Source organism: Empidonax traillii, unplaced genomic scaffold, assembly GCF_003031625.1.
Source record: "Empidonax traillii isolate 1590-97213 ecotype Southwest subspecies unplaced genomic scaffold, ASM303162v1 scaffold244:size1524873, whole genome shotgun sequence".
In the NCBI taxonomy this organism is placed as follows: Eukaryota; Metazoa; Chordata; class Aves; order Passeriformes; family Tyrannidae; genus Empidonax; species Empidonax traillii.
Genome location: NW_020955437.1, coordinates 236,880 through 257,748, shown reverse-complemented (window position 1 = coordinate 257,748; position 20,869 = coordinate 236,880). Strand labels below are relative to the sequence as shown.

General features: G+C 39.5%; 1 protein-coding gene across 6 annotated transcripts in view; it reads left to right on the top strand.

Annotated features, from left to right (window-relative positions):
• ARHGEF7 (Rho guanine nucleotide exchange factor 7) overlaps positions 1-13,617 on the top strand; it is a 122,090-nt gene extending 108,473 nt beyond the window's left edge. For 5 of the 6 annotated variants that reach the window (XM_027888694.1, XM_027888695.1, XM_027888697.1 and 2 more), the window contains 3 exons: positions 6,580-6,679; positions 7,314-7,368; positions 10,515-13,617. In XM_027888694.1, coding sequence (XP_027744495.1) covers positions 6,580-6,679; positions 7,314-7,368; positions 10,515-10,637 — 278 coding nt within the window. In that variant the 3' untranslated portion in view covers positions 10,638-13,617. Of the gene's footprint in view, positions 1-6,579; positions 6,680-7,313; positions 7,369-10,514 lie in introns of those variants that run through there. The other variant, XR_003571744.1, reaches the window with a different exon arrangement.
• Positions 13,618-20,869: the final 7,252 nt, after the last annotated feature.

The following is a 20,869-nucleotide window of genomic DNA, read 5'->3' as shown; positions in this document are numbered from 1 at the left end:
TTTACATGGCTTACGCAGTGTTTCCATAAATTAGTATTTACCATAAATTGAAACCAACCAATATTAGTTGGGTGTTTTGCATAATCTTGCCAAAACACAGTAATGTGTATATAGTGCCGTAAAACATAGAAAAATAATATATATTGTGCACTTCATTTGTGAATGGGAGAAGCCATCTTTAGTAGGTGACTGCCTTTGAAAATGCAAAATGGATGTATATCTGAATGTTGCATTGTACTGTACAGTATGCATATTGTTTGTGGTTGCATATATCAATTAAGTGTTTTGTTTTCTATAAAAAGAACATCTGTTATGTACAGTTGAAATAAATTTTGCATTTGCTAGACTGTGACTTTAATATTTAATTATTACACAGGGGGAGAGGACAGCATAACTTGTAATTTAACACGTTCTCTTCTCCTCATGCCTCCTTTTTCTTCCTTCCTTCTTCCCAGAGGAGTCAAATGCTGCAGTGAAAGACCTTTTTTGACATAAGTGTGTAATCTTTGTTTAATGTAGTTGACACCTACAAGAAATTCAGTGTAATGTGAAGTATGTATTCTTCTATATCTTTTCTTTTTTTAATAACATCTATAGAATGTTTCTCTGTTCCCTCTCCCCTTAAATTGATTTTATTATCTTCTTTTTTTAGTTTGGGGTTTTTTGGTGTGTGTGTGTGTTTTTTTTTTTAATTGGTGTATTCTCAGTAAAAACATGGGCTGAGTTACTGAAACAGTCTAAAACCTCCTCTGCAGGTCCTGTTACCAGACTAAAATTTTATGAATATGCAAATGGTTTAAATAACTTGTGTGTTTTCAAGATTTAATATTAGAGTGTTTCTCTGTTTAAAGTAAGAGTTATCTTTAGCCTTTCTACTTAAAAGATACTCATATATGAGTGAATTTAGGTAAAATTATAAGCTAATATACATGCTGAATTTTTTACATCAGAATAAATTAAATGATCGCTTCATAACATTATTTTGCTATGATTGTAGCAATTCTGGTTTTAGTCCTATGGCCCTCTGGCTGGAAATTTTCATGTTGATTAGTGAAATGCAGGAAGTTTAGTGGGATAGCACTTTACAAATGTTGTCTTACACCATCTCAAGAAGTGAGATATTTCTATCTGTCTGTTTAAACTATTCATTCTGTTCTTATGTGACTAACACTTGTGTACAAAGTTGTGTTTTGGTCCACTTTAATTATTTCCATTTTACTCATCAAAGCATATTTCTATAAACTGCCCAGATCAGTCGTCTGAGTCATGTGGAGTTTTTTCCTGTTTGTGTGTCACAGTTAGTTAAAACAAGCAAAAAAATATTTCATGCCCAAACCTTTTATATTATTCCCAAGAATTTGCAAACGGTGTATTTTATACAGTGAACTAAAATTTAGTCTGATATTTGCATTCTGATTTGTTTTTTCTGTACAAAGAGATTTAAGGGCACCCTTTTGATTTTGGCAGATCTGTAGCATGAAGGATTGTTTTTTCCAGTAATTAAATCTCAACAGACTTGGAGTCTGGGAACCCCATTTTTTAGGATTCTCTGTATTAGGACCTCCTGAAAAATTCGTAAAGAAAGAAAGGGTTAATTTGGCACGTCTCATCCACTTTAACATTCTTAATATAATGAGTGCAGTGTTGTAAGTGACAAGTAATTTTGTCTGGTTTTGTCTGACATTTGCTTCAATAGGAGATGTATGTGACTGTACATGCCAGTGGCTAATGGTAGATCTAAACAGTTTTGTGTGCACACACTTGATTTTTCAGTGGCAAGTCATGCTTCTGTCTTTGAAGCTCAAGCAAATTTAATTTCTGAGAGCTTCTTAGCTTGCAAGGAGAGCCTAGTAAAGTAGGTGAAAAACAGAATTGTATATTTACAAGTAGTGTTTCTATTTGTTTTTCCTTTATCCCCGCCTTGTTCCCCTCCTTACCTGTCCTAATCACAGTAAAGGTATGAAGAAGTGAACAAAACAGCAATAGTTAAAAACTGTGCAACAGAGAAATTGCTGATGGCCTTGGATTATGCTGTGCACTTGAAATTAACCACCATCACCGCACATCTAACTTCCATAGCTTAAATTAGGACACTCAGTCTTCTATGACTATGAGCCATCTCCTCCAATTGGCTAGCTGGAGGAAGGAAAACTGTTCTTGATTGACTGGAGAGAGCTGGCTTTTAACTGAGGCCCTGAAGTTAGCTGCTCTAAGTAGGTGATGTGAATACCCACCCCCATTTTACTGTTGGCTTCAGTGGTTCCTGGACAGAAAAGGTCTTTGAACACAGGCAGACTTAATATCAGGTTAAAGTGAAAAAGTATCTGAATTCCATCCCTCTTTTCTTACCTCCCTCCTGCAAAACTTCTGGACTCCCTTCACGTGTATCTGCCAAATGCTTCAAAGGACCAGACTTTTTAGCAGTACGGTTCCTTCTGAAGCCTGTCTGTCCACTTGTAAAGGTTCCTTCCAACCCTAACATTCTATGCTTCTGTATCAACCATTTTGTAAGGTGGTCAAGCTGCTTTGGAGGAGAGGGAATGAAAGGCTGGGGTTGTGAGTTATGATTGCAAACAGACATCACTGAGAACCTCTGTGGCATTCAGCCTCTCTGTAGTCTCCTCCTGTTTTGGTGTTAAGACTGTACTGCAGGGCTAGGAGTGACATTCTGCCTTGTTTCAGACAGGTATAAAGTGAACTTCTGTCCTGAAGTCTTTTCAGCCATATAAATATCAGAACAGGTTTCAGCTTTCCTTTTTTTCCAGAAATGCTCAGAATTGCTTGCTTGTTTTTGGCTGATTGATTAGGCTGGAAAGGAGATCAGACACTGAAAACTGAAAGCAGGGGTCTGTTACCCACAGGCCTATTCTTGTATTTCAGATGTTGCATCACATTATGCAGGGGGTGTTGCTAAGGTCTGTAGCCCTGATCTGAATGCTGGATGGGCTGTGTTGTTACTGGCGTTAATCTGGAGGCTAAATTTGCTAACCTATAATTTGGGGTATTGTCCAAAAGTATTCTAGTTCTTTATTCTCCATTCTAGGGCTGAGATGTATTGATATTGAATAGATGCCCTTATTTTTTGTGATGGAATTTAATTGTTGAAAACTTAGTTGAATCTTGATTATAGTGGTCAGTTATTTACCTTAATTATTCAACAGATTTCTAAACAGTGGGACCATTCTTCCAAGACCCTGGATTTAAGAGTTTCCCATTGACAAGTTATGGCAACTTACTTGGCCTTGATATTTGTTGATTATTCTTGAAGTAATTGTTTGGGTTTCCCAAACATCATTTCTTCTCCCATCTACCTTACTTCCCCCAATACCCTTCCCTCCTCCCCACTCCCCCACCCCAAAAAAAAAGAAAACCAAATGAAACCCTGTTTTTGTATAGCTTGAGATAGGGGATGCCTATTTTAAAAAAACAAAAACAAAAACACCCAAAAAACAAAACCAACCAAAAAAACAAACAAACAAAAAACCAAACAACAAAACCAAAACCAAAACAAAAACTAAACAAAAAAACCCACCAAACCTATCCAACTAGTTTGATTATATTGTCTCAAGGTGATTTAGGGACAGAGTTGTTGGAAGTCAATTTAAATTGAATCATTTGGCCTGTTTGACTTTGAATGAGACTGAGTAGTGTCTCTTAATTAAATTCAGAAACTTGGATGCTTAGGCTTGAGGGATGCCATGACAAACTGAAGTAACTTGATTCTTCTGCCCTGCTTCATGAAAATGTAGAATATGTCTCAAAGGTGTTATCTGAACTGCAGGAACTTCCTAGACTATGCTTTTAGTACAACACGGTGTGAAATACCCACTATCCTGTAACACAACACTCTCTTCATGTCCCCAAGCTGTAGCTTTTGTGGATAGAAATGGTTACACAGAGAACAGGCATAAAGGTGGAGGCACAAGGTGCAATTGAGGGAATATTCCTGAGTGCTAGTGATGAGGTGACTCTGCTTGAAGTTACTTCTAGATATGTAATTACCAGAAAATGCATCTTAAAAAAAGAGAAGCTGCTGACATAAATGGTGCAGAAAAGCAGAGTGGTGAGATAGATTCTTTCTGTCTTTATAACTTGACATCTCAAGTGTGTTACTCTGCACAAACTCATTTGATGATAGGGTCCTTTGAGACAGGATAGATGCACTGTGCTTGTACCTGGTATACTCAGCAAGTGCTTGTGGGATTTAGGAAGAAAAAGTCCACAACAATTAAAAAAAACCCAAACAAACAAAAAACAAAACACCAAAGCTCACAAAAAGCAAACTAAGATTAAGGAGCAAGTGTGGGGGTTTTTGCATAAGTACAAATTGTGAGAGCAGCAAGGGTTCTGAGATACAAATAAGAGTTGCATGACTGAGGGTATTGGAGCAATGAAGGCGAAGAGTGAAACTTGTCTTGAGTTCCGTGGTGGTTCATGTTCTGTGGCACAGGAAGGTCAGTGTTCACAGCAGCAGTTTTCCATTGTGTGTGTATGTGTAGCATGAGCTCTCCTTGTGTGTATAATATTGGTGAACTGCTCTCTGTGTCTCGGCAATATTGAGTGTTTGCTGTGCTCTGCCGTACATACAGCAGGGTATACTGATGTAGACATCTCTCTTACATGCATGTGTGCGTATAACATGTATGGGATGTTTTTGTTTTCAAACTGTCTACTCCACGCCGTTTCCACATTTCAGGGACCCCTGTTACTCTGCCCAGGCAGACAGGTGGATGCAGCTCTGTACAGAGAGAATGATAATGCATGTTCCTTTTGGTTGAAGGGAGTCATGGGTGAGAAACATGCGACAGTTCTGTTCCTTTGGTCAGTGTCTCCCTCGGCGTGTGCTGGGCTGAGGTGCTCCATGTTGGTACAGAGACCCAGAATGTAGTGGTCTGGCTGCTGCCAACTAATTGCTAATATAACATTTAACTCAGTGTTGTGTGTTACCTGTTAGACTAATAAAGCAGAGCAGTAACCAGTAAACTGAAATAAACATGAGACAGCTTTTTACAATTAGAGATTGACAGTGCAAACAGGGAAGTGGCCTTGAGTTCCTTGCAGAGTTTGGATATGTTTGTTTTATAGGTTGTTCCTTCCTGGCAAATGAGTGGGAGTGGAAGTGTGTTAACCCTTAAAAGATTTCTTCACTCCATAAGAACTTAGAGCTTTCAAGGACAAGATTCTTTTTCAAATTTTCAGTTATCTGTATTCCATATAATTTTGACAGTCAGCTACTGATACATAAGATATTTACTGTAAGGTTAAGGAAACTGTTTTCTTCATTAAAGACATTTGTCATTGTTTGCTAAAATAGCTTAAATAGTTTAACTAAGCTAAGGTACAGGATCATTGCTCAGCACTCAAGACGGCCACTGTTTGAGAAGTTAGTATTTTGTAATGACTGTGACTTATTCCATTTGTTATTTGTTTAAATTATGTATTTTGTCATGAACCATAAAAGAAAAGAACTGTTATCACAAAGCAGCTGTTCAGCAACTGATTTCTCTGGACAGGCCTGTGCTCTGTAGTACCAAGTTATCGGTTCAAACTGGAATAAACGTTCCTAGTTAATGAAAATTCATTAAGATGAATTGGTAGCTAAGTGTACCTTGTTTATTAAAACTGATATCTTAGTTAAAATATGCAAGAAATTTACTACCTTATCTGCAGTGTTTGAATTCTGAATAAATGCTTAGAGGCCAGTTTATTTACAGACCTTCTTAAAAAAAAAGCTTGTAATTTGTTGCAGCCTAATTAAATAAAGTTTATAGAATACATACTTAATATATGTATGAATGGATGCAGATATCTAAGATTAGATTTTTCCAGTCATAACTAATTTTTTCTAATCTGTGTGTTTTACCTTGATGTTCTAAATTATAATGACTGTGGAAAATGTTTTGAAGATGTTTTTTGAGTTTTTATCATCAAACTGAGGTGCTTTTAAAAACATTTATTAAATACAAAGAATATATTTCATTTGGTAGGAATTTATTATAGGACTAAAACATTATCTGTAAGTGTATTTATGTATACATGTCATTCACACGCGCAGAAGTGTGGTGCTTACAGTGTTTCAGGGAAAGCGATTTTAACTTCTGTCCCCTCATTGCTGTGTTGTTTGACAGCACTATTCTGCTCCTCAGTGACAGTGTGATGGGTTTAGAGCAGAACTGTTTCTTGGATTTGTATCATTGTGAGATCAGAATCTCTCCTTGAGGCTTAAATCATGGTTTTTTAAACACAGCTCTCTCTTTCTCAGTCTGACACTGTGAATTTGTATAACTTTTACTGATGGTTGAATAGTGCACTGTCTGTTGAATGGTGTAGCATCCCTGTCGATGACATGGGAGTTGTCAGCAGTGGAGTAGCAGTGTCAGACAACTTTTTGTTGTTTTAAGGCTGTGGTTTCAACTGGAAAACATGTGTTGGTAACTTCTTTGTGTGGAGGGAAGGGGGAAATGGGAAGTGGTATACCTTGGTCCTGCAGGTGTATCATGCAGTGAATGAAAGAATAATGTTTAAAATGCCCCAGCAATATTTGTGAGTTGCTCATTTTGTATTTTATTTTTATAACAGGTTCCCGTAAAGAATCAGCTCCTCAAGTCCTGCTTCCAGAAGAAGAAAAAATTATTGTAGAAGAAACTAAAAGTAATGGTCAGACTGTAATAGAAGAGAAGTAAGAAAATATTTAATGGTTGATGGATTAAAGTAGTAAACTTTTCACTCTTCTTCCTCCTGTCTTCCATTATAGTAGTGTGTGTATGGTATGTTTGTAGTAGGGAACAGAGCTGAGTATGCTGCCAGGCCTTTAGTTGGCCTTCATTTAAATATCTTGCTTCTTTGTATATGCTATACAACTTACTTCACTCATGCCAAGAAGTGAAATGCTTCACTTATAAATAATTTTTCCAGGTGCTGTCAGATTTCAATATTAAACTGATGTCATGTTTCTAGTTAGTTTGTACCATCGTTCTACTTTTTTGGTAAGGTATATATGTTGGAAATGAAACTACAGTTTTTTTCTAGAAAGCTGGAGTACAGAAACCAGTATAAGTCTGTAAGTGCTGGAGAGATGTTTTCTGTCACAGGAGGTGGTAACATGTCCTTGCCTTACTGAGTATAAATTGGGATAAGAGATAGGAGTTGATTGGTTGTTTGTTTTCAACACAGGTTTGAAATTGGCAATTAGCTGTGGGGTTTGTTTGTTTTTTTTTTTAATTGCATTTCATTTAGGATTTTTGTCTAATAATAAATTTAGTCATGTATTTCTGGAAACTGTTATAACAGATCATGTTCCTTTTTCATTTTAGAAGCCTTGTTGACACAGTATATGCATTAAAGGATGAAGTACAGGAGTTAAGACAGGTTGGTAACTTGTACACTTATAGCAACACGGAGAACAAAAAGATGGAAGGCTTATTTTAAAAACAAATATGGATTGTAAGTTTATTCACTTTAACAGGCATGAACTTGAATTTTGGACTATTTTAAAAGTAAAATGTCATTTGAGGAAAGGTACCCTCGGTTGTGGTTGTCATCAGTCCTTTGAGAATAGTGTTAAGTATCTTTTCTCTGAGGTGAATTACTAAGTTATTCTTGGATGTTGCAAATTATGAAATGGCAGAAGCATTAAGCAAATTCAGTTCTGTTGTATCACCAGCAAAGTAAGCTTGTAGAGACTGAGAAATAATATTGGCTCTAGAATGTATCATTTTAGCATTATAAGTATCTATATCTATTTAGGCCTTTATTAACAATCCTACAGTAACCTGGACACCTCTTACCAATCAGTTCTTAAAACCTCTTGTTTCCAGAGAAAAGAGTCCTTTTCAGTGCCAATCATGTGACCTTTTTTAAAGGAGGGTTTCAGGTTAGCTCTGGATGCTGCTTTGTCACATGTTCTAAGTGTCCAAAATGAGATATTAAAAATACTATCTTCTTGTCAGGACACAGCTTGTGTAAACCATGTTAATGCTGCCACAGTTAGTCCTTGCTTAGTGTATAGGTGCAAAAAGCATTGAGTTTCCTTCACTCTCCAGTGTGTGAATTTGCTAATTGACCTTAACCAGTCTGACTTAGGAAGTTGGATAAAATTCCTGTATTAATTAAAAAGGATTTGTATTAAAATTTCTTCAGGTTTTGGGCTATAAATGTGAATCCAAATGCTTTGCCCATCTACAAGCATGCTCAGTATTTCTAAGGTTGTCATGCATGTTCCTTGAAATAGGACAGTTGATGTCTTGCATCCTTAAATTCTGCTGAGTTCAGCATATAAAGCATGAGTATCCCAGGTTGGATGCAAAATTGAGTCTTTTTAAAAATACAGTTCACCTAATACAAGCGGCAATAATAGCCCATGAATACTCCCATGGCATGACTGCTTTTGTACAAAGAATAAATGTGCAGTCTCACTGAGGCTCTGCACACCTTTGTGACCTTTAATGAGAAAGTCACCTTCAGCTGAGCTTCAAGCAACAGCTCTCTTTTCCTGTGCCTTTCCAAATAGAGGGTCTTGAGTATCTAACATCTTTCAAAACCAAGACATTTTAAAGCCTGAGTTCATTTTCTTGGATATTGGGACTCTCAGCTTAGAAGCATTTATTGTTCCACCACTGTGACACTGCCAACCAGAGAAGTGGCAGACATAACCTCTGAGCTGGCAAGCTCCCAAGTGAGCAAGGGCTTTATGGATAAAGGCTCTCTACATAGCGCACTGGTTGGTGTAGACACCAGACTGCAAAGTGGGATCCCTCCCATAGCAGCTTCCAGAGGTTATTCATAGCTGTTGCTCCACAGGTACTACACTTAAATAGTACAGTCCTAAATTGGCAGACTTAATACATTAAATCTGTACCTACAGGAAAACAATGACATTTCTGAGTTTCTCAACATACTTGAAGAGGGAATAGAGTTAATGAGGTGACAGACCCTGGTCGTGTGTGTAGACTAGGGAAGGAGAAGCTGGAGAGGAACTGGTTGATGTCAAGTTGAGTATGAGTCAGCAGTGCCCTGGCAGCCAGGAGGGCCAACTGTGTCCTGGGGGGCATCAGACAAAGCATTGCCAGCTGGTCAAAGGAAGGGATTGTTTCACTCTTCCTCTGTGCTGATGCAGCCTCACCTTGAGTATCATGTGCAGTTTTGGGCACCAAAATTTGAGACATTAAGCTATTAGAGGACATCCAGAAGAGGGCCATGAAGATGGTGAAGGGTCTGGAGGGGAAGCCTTATGAGGAGCAACTGAGGTCACTTGGTTTGTTCAGCCCGGAGGAACCTGAGGGGACACCTCATTGTGGTCTTCAGCATCCTCACAAGGGGATTTTGAGGCACAGGTACTGATCTCTTCACTCTTGTGACCAGTGACAGGACTCAAGGAAATGACACGAAGCTGAGTTGAGAGGTTTAGGTTATGTATCAGGAAAAGGTTTTTCACCAAGAGTGTGGTTAAGGACTGGAACAAACTCTTCAGGGAAGTGGTCACAGCACCAAGCCTGCCAGAGTTCAGGAAGCATTTGGACAGTGCTCTCAGGCACATGGTGTTATGCTTGGGGTGTCCTGTGCAGGGCCAGGAGTTGGACTCGGTGATCCCGATGAGTCCCTCCCAACTCAGCATATTCTGTGATTGTATGATCCCATCCTGTTTCTGGAAATGTCTGTAAATAAGAGCTGATGGGAGTCCAGTGGGACCCCTGAATTGCAGGCCTGCATTTGTTAGACACCAGTAGGCTTGTCTTGGGGCTTTATTTCAGTGTTACGTTCTGGTTGCTTCACTGCTGTTGCCAGCATCACCTTGGCCTGTACAGGATTAAACAGCGTAGGCATTCCTGGGGATTGGTCAGAGACATCCTTACAGTCCTGTTGTTTATTTATTTCAGTATTGCCTGATGGCAGTAAATAGTGAGAACTCTCTTGTTAATGTACAAGCAGAGTGATGGTATTCCCTGAAATTCAGACTCCTCTTAGGCTGCTGGTAGTCATCAATCTGGTTTAAAATTTAGTCACAAAAATACTTTCCAGAGAGTGTAATGGTTTTCAGGATACTCTTTTCACCTTTTTATGTTCCTAATGAAGAAAGTCAATTTGCATTATGTTTTAAGAAGCTTTTCTGAGATTGTGAAACTAGTTAAAATCACAGGAGGCTCTTAAAGGAGATATTTAGTCTGCTTATTGTTCCATTTCCTTTCTCTATTAGCAGCAAGTATTCTAGTTCTCATTGAATAGATTTGAACAGATTCAAGATTATTGGCCATCTGTGGTTAGCACTTTTGTTATAAAGACCCCCTAAGTATAAATAGGAAGTAGTTCAGTTTCCATTTTGTGTTTTTTGTTTCATTGAGTGAAATAGCTGTATGTAACTTGGGAGGTTTTAATAGAAGTTTTGCTTTTGAATAGCTAATATCTGTTTTACTGAGAAGAACCTTCAGAGTTTGTAATTGACAATGTATGTGTAGTGAGAAAAGATCTGTCAAAAACCCCCACAACAAACTAGTAATATTTCTGTCTCTGTTAAACAGGATAACAAAAAGATGAAGAAATCATTAGAAGAGGAACAAAGAGCTCGCAAGGACTTGGAGAAGCTTGTTAGAAAAGTTCTAAAGAACATGAATGATCCATCTTGGGATGAAACCAATTTATAACTACTTTTTTTTCTTACCCCCTCTCCCTTTTTCTTTCTATTGAAAGACCAGTTGTAAAACTGAGCTGGGAAGCCTTCTGACATTAGTCAGTGTTGCATCAAGAACACTACAAAACAGGATTTAACTGGATCTAGTGATTTCTTCCTTTGAGCATACAGAAACAGTCAAGCCATTTACTGAAGCAATCTGTACTTTGTGTGGAGACCGTGGATCCTGAACTCTACTAAACTAATTTGTTTGCATCTAAATTACCTCATTTTGCAGAAAGTGCAGCACCTGACTAAAAGTCCATGTTTTTCAGTGGCTTTTTAATTAAATATATATTTTTCATGTAAATAGCTGTAATTTTGAATGCATATGTGATTGATGTATCAGGGCTGATATGTTTGGGGTTTTTTTCTCTTGTTATTACAATGGTCGCAAGTGTTAGAAATGATGGCAGTACTGTCTTACCTAAGAAAGGTATGATTTATGAATTAGTTCCAAATTACCCACTCATCACACCTGCAAATTTAAACCCCTGTTTTTCCTATTGACCACTATATTTAAATCCTTCACTGTTACTTGTCTGTCCATACATTTTCAAACAGTTTACAATTCCTTAAGAACAGTATTAAAATACAGAAAATTGTTTATTGACAGTAGAAACAATTTTTAGCAAAACTAATGTCCACAACTTACGTTCACATACACTTGTTTGGCAGACTAATCTGTCGTGCTTTGGCCACCAAAAGACTGATGTACTTGCCTGCTTTTTATGACTGTGATTTTTAGGTGTTTGTGTACTACATTTTCTATTGTTGTGCTTAAACATGCAGCTGGCTGATAATTTAATGGATCATACTGTTTGTTAAACAAAAAAAAAAAATCAATCTAATCCAGAATTTTATGAATAAATTGTTGCTATTTATATTTTATGGTCACAGCAATTAAATTTTAGCTAACCTTTGTGCATAAGACACACAGGCTAGACCAAATTTCATTCAGAGCTTTGTTTTTATACCACTATAAGACTCCCTGGAGTTCCTATACTGTGGAAGCACTCATTTCTTTCCCACCCTGTTTTCTCAGCATGTTGCTGGTTTCTGTCCTACTAGGATTCGAATGGAAAGAAATATGGGAATAAGATTTTTTTTTCTGTAATTCTTACTTTGCACTGCTGACAGATTTTAAAATACATAAAGGAACATTAATTCCCTAGTCTGATAGGTGTAATTACTGCAGTTTCTTGTATTTGAAATAGGAAATGCTGCATCACTGCAACGTTGAGCTTCAAATGGAGCACTTAAAATACTAATCCCATTAAAGCTAATTTTTTTTTTCATGGATTTCATCAAACTTTGGGTTTAGCTCCAGATGGTGCAGTTTTTTGAGGGGTTTTTATTCAGCTGACAGTCAGAAGTACAGGTATAGCACAGACCTGAGTCGCACCTTTTGCAATCCTGATTTTTCTAGTGCCCTTTAACTCCCGTTAAATGTAATGTTCAGACTTGAACAAATGTTTATACGAACTTTACTGGGTTGGAGCAAGGGTGATTAGGGTTGTAAGAACTGTCATGGACATTTTGAATCTATTGGAAAATCTGTTCTTAAAGCTATCCGCTTTTGTCAGCCAAGAACAGCTTTTTTAAATAGGAAATTATGTGAAACAATTCTGTGGGAATGGATACTTGATAATCTGAATAGACAAGTTGTCTGTTTTAAAAAGCTGAATATTCATAGGTTTTTTGTGTTCCTGCAATTTAAAAATATTTTCCTTTAATCCTAAAGGAGGAGAAAATGAAAAACGTCTACATTATCAGAGTTACATATATTCATAGAACTCTAAACTTATTTTAATTCTCTTTAGCAAATTCTTTTCTTGATGTTGGCAGTTGCACAGAAGTGTGGACTGACATTTATATTTATCTTCACATTTAGGAAATACTCCTGCTGAAAGCTAAGTGATACTAAACCATGCAAATTCATAGTATCATGGCCAAATTTAGGTTTGGGAATGCTGATATAATTAGAATTTTGCTAACATTTTTACTTTCTGACATTCAGGCAAATTTACAGAGCGAACTTTAATTTTCAGCTGAGCATATGCGAAAGGACATTCCAGAGGAAGATGTATAAAAGGAAAACACTAACCTTAGCAGTATTTAGCAAATTTTAACTCAGGAACAGCTTCCATCATGACAATTTGTTTTACCTTGTATTGTGAAGAGTGGTGTTGCTATTTAAATCTGCTGACTCTTAGTGCCTGTGATTATTATAATTTCTGACAGTACCCCTTATACTGACATCTAATGAACATGCCTTAAACACTGGGATTAAGCAGTTGCTAAACTGGATTTAGGGACTGATTTTATTCAGGTGGATTGGGATGACTAATTTTTGTAAAAAAACAGAAAAAAAAAGGGGGGAGGGGAGGTGGGAAGAAAACCAACCTAATACTGCAGAAAGCTTTTGCCTCTAGTGCAGGGAGCACCTTCAGGCTTTTGGGAACCAAGGAGTATCTGAACCTTTTTCCATTGACAATTTGTTACACTGTATATAAATTGTAAATGTCACCATGGACCTTCTGAATTGTTGGAAACTTTATATAAGCATGGATAAATGGGGGACTGTTTATTTAACCTATTAAAGGGTTATTTGTTTGCTCTCATCATTTAGGGATGAGGAGGTGAAGCCATTTCTTATCCTATAGATGTGAAGCACTTTCAGTTCTGAACTGTCCAAAATGTAGCATAACATTTCGCTGTACTTACTGATGTATGTGTGTTTGTCTCACCGTGTCATGGCATCTTAAAGATTGAACAACTGACTGCTTTTGTATAAACCTTCTTAATGTCAATCATTTAGGGAATTTAGAGTGTCTGTTTACGATGTCTGTGGAGAACTCAAGTTTAGTTTAGATGTCACAATAATATCCTGGTATCGACTACTAAGGCATTTATGCTACATTGCTGTAATTAAACCATGATTTTTTTCCCCTACCCTATGAAGTGTTACATTTCATCTAATGTGTGGGCTGTGAGATTAAGAAGGTAAATTGCTTGAATTTTTTGCCTTTCATATAAATAATAATCTCTGCAATAGTTCCTGTACTATCTTGAAAGAGATTTTTCATGGCCTTTTATAGTAGTAAATTCATGCCTGGAAAACAAAACAGGAATGTTTACGGGGCTGAGAAGAAGGATCTTAACTGTTGCACTGTGGAATATTCGCTGCTTTGCCAGCCTGACCTGCTCAGGTAATGTAAGAAATGGAGGAGATTGAAGATGGAATATAACAAAAGCAAAGAAAGAAAGAAACACTAGAAACTGCATAAATTGAGTGAAATACTTTCTACATCTATGATGTATCTGAATAGACTTGAAATTTGTGATAAGTGTGCATTGTAGAGACTTTTATATGTTTGGTGCTGCCTAAAATAGGGGAGTGGGATGATTTTTATGGTAGGAAAATGATAGGTATTGCTTTATACTGGATGATGAGATGGGTTAAGTGAAGTGGAGACAGTAATTTGTTTGAAAAGATGGTTTCAGTCTTTGGACAAGGCATTTGAAGGGATTAGTAACTGAACTGAGGTGTGTGAAATGATGTTTATTCCAGCTTAGTTTAACATGGAGATATACTTAGGAGGAACAGAGGACTGTAAGTGTAGTGGTTTATAACTATTATCAGGAGTCTCATTTTCCAGCTTTTCTCTATGTTCATCACTGTACAGACAGCTGTTTTCCACAATTTGAAATAATTTACTTGTCACTGGAAGTATTTTGGGGATTTTCTTTTTTGTGTCTTCTTGTGGTGGGTTGACAATGACTGGCTGTCAGACTTTCACCCAGCTGCTCTCTTACTCCTCTCTCTCAAAAGGAGATGGGGGATGGAGTAAGATGGAAAAGTTTGTGTATTGGTATAAAAGATACTAATTTCTTACCATTTAAAAAGAGTTGGATGGTAAGGAACAAACAAAAACTTAGCCACCTTTCTCCTACCACATTCCTTTTTCTGAGGCTGAACTTTACTCCTTCATTCCTTGCCCTCCTTTACTCCTTCATTCCTTGCCCTCCTTTACTCCTTCATTCCTTGCCCTCCTTTACTCCTTCATTCCCTGTCTTGCCCTCTTCCCCCACCCAGCAGCACAGGGATGTGGCAGTGGGAGCTGTGATCTGTCTGTAACAGTTCCTGTTTCCTGCTCCCCATTCTTTGTGCTTTTCTCTGCTCCAGTGTTTATTCTCTCTATGTCTTGCAGTCCTTAAAGGATAAATCTGTTCCACTGTGGGTTCGTCCCTGGCTACAGTTCTGTCAGGAGCCTGCCCCAGTGTAGGCTCACTGTGGACTGCAGGTTCCTTCGGTGCATCTGCTGTACCATGGAGTTCTCCCTGGGCTGTGGGAGAAATCCTCCTTTACCATGGTTTTCTCCAGCACCTGCAGCACCTTGTTCTCCTCCAACCTGGGTCTTTTTGCAATTTTTCCTCACTGCTGCACTGTAAAATATGTTTTCCTCAAGGCACTACCATTTTGTCCAAGAGGCTTAGTTGTGTCCTGCTTGTCCCAGGGCTATCTAATATACATCCTGTTGGAGCTGCTGCACCTCGCAGGCTCATAAATTGAGGGGCAGAACCTGCTGTTACCCACTTGCAGTGGTCACCTTTGCTTGCTGTGATAGGTCGTCGTGATGGTTCGGACCTGGCTCCCTGCCAAATGCCCAAACCCACAGCAGCAATTGCCCCCTCTTTCCCCCCCCTTCTTCCCCCAGGGCAAAGAAAAAAGCCTATGCAAATTTAAGAACTCAAAATCAAGCTAGTTGTATAAAAATATATATTTTATGTATATTACAGTTATATACAGTTAAGATGCTATGTACACAGCAAAAGCAAACCCAAACACCCCCCGAAGGGATAGGGAAAGGGGAAAAAAGGGGCAAAAGGGGACAGAAAGGGACACCGAACAGACATATGCAATCAAATCCGAGAACTACCAAAATAACTAGTTAAACAAATCTCACCACGTCCCTTAGAAAAGCAGGATTGGCAGGCACAGCCAGCACTCTCCAAACCTCCGTGTGTCAGGCCAGCGGTCACTGCAGGCTTCAGCCCTAGATAAGCGAGACCAACGCAAGGACCCACTGTTCCCGAACCTCACCAGAAGAGAAGAGAGCGAAGGCCTCTCCTCCCTTCTTATTTATACCCCGATTTACATAAAAGTTGTATGGAATGCTGGGAACACTGCCCCTTCCTTGGTTACAAACTGGTAACCAAGGAAGGCCTGGATTAAAACTACCACAGTCTGACAAAGGAAAGGAAGGAGCATGTAACACTCTCAATTACAGGAGTGAGAGGCTTAAAATAGTCAGGGGAGGTGTGTGTGTCTGTATGTACCCCTTGAGTCCGACAGTGCTGATGCTGAAGGGTCCCGGAAATGCGGAGTTTGCACTTTGGAGAAATGCTGAGAGGAAGTCTGAGATGAATTTGCTCTGCAAGGCATGCTTCATCATCTGGAAAAGGGATGTAGGCTAGCCGTATTTCACCTTGCATGCTCTGCACTTGAGCTTTCTCTTTAACTCATGTGAGTCAAATATTATCTTGGAAGGGGAGCTGAGTCTGGATTCAGAACTAAATTAACCTCCTGAGCTGTTCATTAATTTAAGTGGCTGCCTTAAAGCCACTGTCCAGGCCCAAATCTAAGTCTTGTGTTCTTAAGAGGAAATAAAAGCTACAGTTCAGTGAGTTACTGTGAACAGTTATAACTGTGGTGTCATTTACTTAATGGAACGTCTTCACAGCCCAAAATCTGCGCAGCTGCTCCCACTAGTTCCTCGGCATTCTCACTGATCTCATCCTCTTTCTCTGTTGAATGTGCACAGGCTCTCCTTTATGCATGGCAGAGCTCACTTCTGTGGGTTTTTTTCCCCAAGAACTTTTGGGTGATCATGGATCTGTCCCATCCCTATTTTTTTGGTTGTGCCATGTACAGCTGCAGGGATATCTGCTGGCTTCCAATGAACATGGCAGTGCTGAACAGCCTGGGCAGGTAAGGCCCTGTGCACATTTTGCTATATACTCTTTCTCCTCCATGTAAGCAGTGAGTCTGAAATCTGAAAGGCAGTGGACACTGACACAGTGAAAGCTTTTACCTGCTCTTATGCACCCATCCCAGAAGTGTGGCATGGCCTATGAGACACTTGGGATATCAGTCATAGAATATCTGGAGTTGGAAGAGACCCATAAGGATTGAGTCCAACTCTCTGCTTCTTGCAGGACTACCTAAAACTAAACCATATGACTAAGACCATTGTTCAGCTGCTTGTTAAACTCTTGACTTGATGCTGAGGGGAGCCTGTTCCAGTGATTGACCACCCACCCTCTCAGTGAAGAACCTTGTGGTTTAACCCCAGCTGGCAACTAAGTGCTCTTATTTTAGCCCATGAGGCCTACCTCTTCTTTTCAGTTCTCCTCCCCAAGAGCAAGTTAAAAACTGAAATATATTTTGACAATAATTATAGTGATACTAAGTATGGTAACAATATTTGTAATAATAACACCTGTTAATATAAAAGTGATGGACAATATAGTTGCTTACCACCAGATGCCCAGCCTATCCCCAAGCAGCACTTGTCCCCTTCTGGGTAACACTGCCAGTTTGTATACTGGGCATGACATTCTGTGATATGGAGTATCCCTTTGACCAATTTGGGTCACCTCTCCTGGCCATGCTTCCTCACAGCTTGTGCATCTGCTCACGGCAGAGTGTGAGACAAAAGTCCCTGACAGGGTAAGCACTGTTTGGCATCAACTAAAACATCGATGTGTTATCAGCAGTATGAAACCAAAACACAGCACTGTACTAACTACTAAGAATAAAATTAACTGTCTCCCAGTTGAAACCAGGACAAACTTTCTCCTAATGTCCATTCTGATGTCTTGTGCAGGTCTGGTAAGATTTCCCAAATAACTTATTTTTTTGTTAGCCAGTGTCTTGCTCAGGCTTTGCTGGCCATCGCTTGCCAGTCAAGCAGCCTATGATAGCTGTGTGTTTGCTATAGACATAAACGAACAAAACAGAAATAGCATGTTTTTACAGTATTTTTCCAGCAGGGGAGTGTGTTAGCTTCTGCTTTCTCAGAAACTGCTCAGTTTCCCTGAATTTGTTAATATTTGTACTTTTGTATGCTTTTAAAACCAACTGGAGTTAGCTTTTTCTGTATTCTGGAGTTGCTTTCCAAGCTCCGGAAATACTGTTAACCTTTTGTTCTGTACAACAAAAGTAGACAGTCACAGTTGAAAGTGTTCATGTAGCATTTGACCTAGCTGTGTGCATAGGATTTGATTGGGGTTTTTTAGCATTTCCCCATGGCACGTGTGACTTACCATAGCGTTTGTGCATTCTGCATCACGAGGGCTGTGATCAGTAGCTCTTTTAAATCTCTGGCCTTACTCTACTGCAGGCAGAATTTCAGAGGAACTGAGAAAAATCCACTACTACAAGACTGGCTTAAGAGTTCCCACTTGAATTCTCCATTCTGAGACTGAGTGGAGAAAACACTGGGATGATGCAATGCGTGGTCCTCCCCCCACTGCTCTCTCTCATCACTGTCTACCAAGTGAGATTTCTGCTGAGAATTTGTGTTACAGGACTGTTAACAGTGCTGGGAAGGGGAAAGAGCAATGCGTTGAGGGAGCACAGTGACTACCTTGAACTTGAAGCTAAGCATTGGAAAATACAGGTTCAAAAAAGTGCCCCTGCCCTGGCCACCAGATCTTCAGCAGGATTTCTGCCTCAGCATCCAGTCCTGGTTCCATATATCAGAGGGCTGTCTCACTGACCATCTTTTATCACTTCAATGCAAGAAATGACTTAACATTTCAATGCATTTCAATGTACTTCCCACTAGTAGGGAAGCCCTTGATTAAAAGAAAAAGCATTCTATTATCTGGCTCTTCCGAATAGCTTCCTGCTCATTAGGAGCATCAGGTTTTATCAACATCTAACATGAAATATCCAACATGAAGAGTTCTACCTTCTGCAAGGATGTAGATCAGGAGCTCAGATGTGTCTGTGTGAGAGGCACTGGTGTATGTCAGGAGGAAAAGTTATTTCTATCTATATTATTGTGCACTCCTGTAAGGCTGGATTCATCTGCACAGCCTTGCATGGTGTGTGCCAGGAGGATTCTTCTTGGCAGAGACTTTTAGAGACTAGTTCAACCGCCCTGTAGAAAAAAGTCATCCTTTGTGCTGCGCTCCAACCAAAAGGAAGGCATCAGCTGGTTTGCATACAGGTAAATTAGGCAGCCTTATCCACAGGTGCACTATGAGGGGGACATGATGGAGGAAATAGGGAGCTATGACATGGGGCTGAGTTCTGAGGTGAGAACCACAGTGAAAATGCCCTCTTCTCACTATACTGATAGGGGAAATACTGACATGCTCCTTCAGCAAGGCAGCATGTCCTGTGTGCTATGGCACACTGTGAGGAACAGTAGTGTGAAAACTTGAGTGGGAAGTGACAGACAAGTTGTTACTGGCATTACTGAAAACTCTGGCTATTGGAAAAGGTTGGAGTGACAGACTTTGAGGGGAAAACAGGAAAGAAAACACTGTGCACCCCACAGGCATTGTCTCAGATGAGGTGGAAATTTTTGAGTGTTTTTCATTCACAGAGCATAAGCTCCTCATGCTGCTGTTTTCTGCTAGGTTTCTCCTCTATATTATGCCTCCCACATCCATCTGCCGACAACTATGATGCTATGTGGAACACTGACCTTATCAAGTATCAGCCCACATTGTGGGGAAAGAAGGATGGGATGCAGGTCCTGAGCAGCTGGAAAAGCTTCTACCCCTAAACATGAAGCTACTGATCTGGGCTGCATTGAATCCTTTTGTTTTCTTAACCACGTTAAAATCCTTGTGCCTTTTTTCTGCTTCATTTCCAATTGAACCCAAGGCTTTCTGGAAACTCCTCTTCATTAGCACTGCAAATAAAGACAGCAAGACTGGTACCATGAAGAAGCATTGTCTGTTTAGTCTGATTCCTCACAGCTTCCTTCCAGCTTCCAGGCTTGGCCTTCTTCTTTAAGTCACACATCATCATGGACTGTAAACTTGCTGTCCGCGGTCAGGTGAGATCTCCAAGCTGTCCACAAGGAAGCTTTCCCGGTAAGATTAGAAAGCAGAGATGTAGTTTACTCTGTGCATTCATGCATTGTGCAGGCAGTGACTGTGCACATTAATATATTACACTACTCAGTAAGCTATTACTTGGTTTCTAGGCAAAAATGTGCTGCTGTGAGGCTGTTCTTCCTCTTGCCTTGACTGTGTCTTGCAGCATCTGGAAGTGCTCTGTGATCAACCTTAATAAGGTAGAATCTGTTTTTATATTGATTTAAGGAGAATAATTTAGAGAGGTTTTTGGATCTGATGAGTTTATGGGAAACTGAAGAACTCTATTCCTTTGTCAAACATGATTGAAGTCTGAACTGAGGTTGAGAAATTGCTCAGATTCGGAGGGAGTATGGGAAGCAAAGGAGCTGGCCAAGTGATTTTGTAGTTTTTGTAGGTACTTTGGGGAATTTAAGTAAAAAGAGTGTGTACAGACTTGTAATGAAACTTGTAATTACTTGTCAGTTTTGAAGTAACTGAAAAAGTGATGGAGCTGGGCTACATCAGACACTGTTATGAGACACTGGAGCAGGTTGCCCAGAGAAAGTGTGGATGCGTCATCCCTGAAAGCGTTCAAGGCCAGGTTACGTGGGGCTTTGAGCAACCTGGTCTAGTGGAAGGTGTCCCTGCCCTGGGGTTGGGCAGGGGGTTGGAACTAGATGATCTTTAAGATCCCCTCCGATGCAAGCCTTTCCATGATTTTATGGGGCCCTGGGATGCGGGTGCCTGTGTGGCAGTGGCTGCTGCCCAGCACAGCTGAAGCCTGCCAGCTGCTGTAGGTTGTGCCTGTGGGCAGCCATGAGGTTATGTGGATGTTTGCAGTTTTGCTAAAAACCCCTTTATAAAGCCAGTAACACTTTGCTTATTTAGTTGCCAAGTTCAATTTTATATGTATGTGTATGAAAAGTTGAGGAATATTGATTGAGGGAAATCCACTGACTCACAGGTACTGTCTGCAATTAGAACAAAGGTGACTAGAGCAAAACTGAACTTGTACACCAAAACCCAACTCTGTGAGCTTGTCACAGACATGCACCCTCTTGTCTCTTTGGTGCATTGCCCCTCCTTCCTGCTCATGGCTCA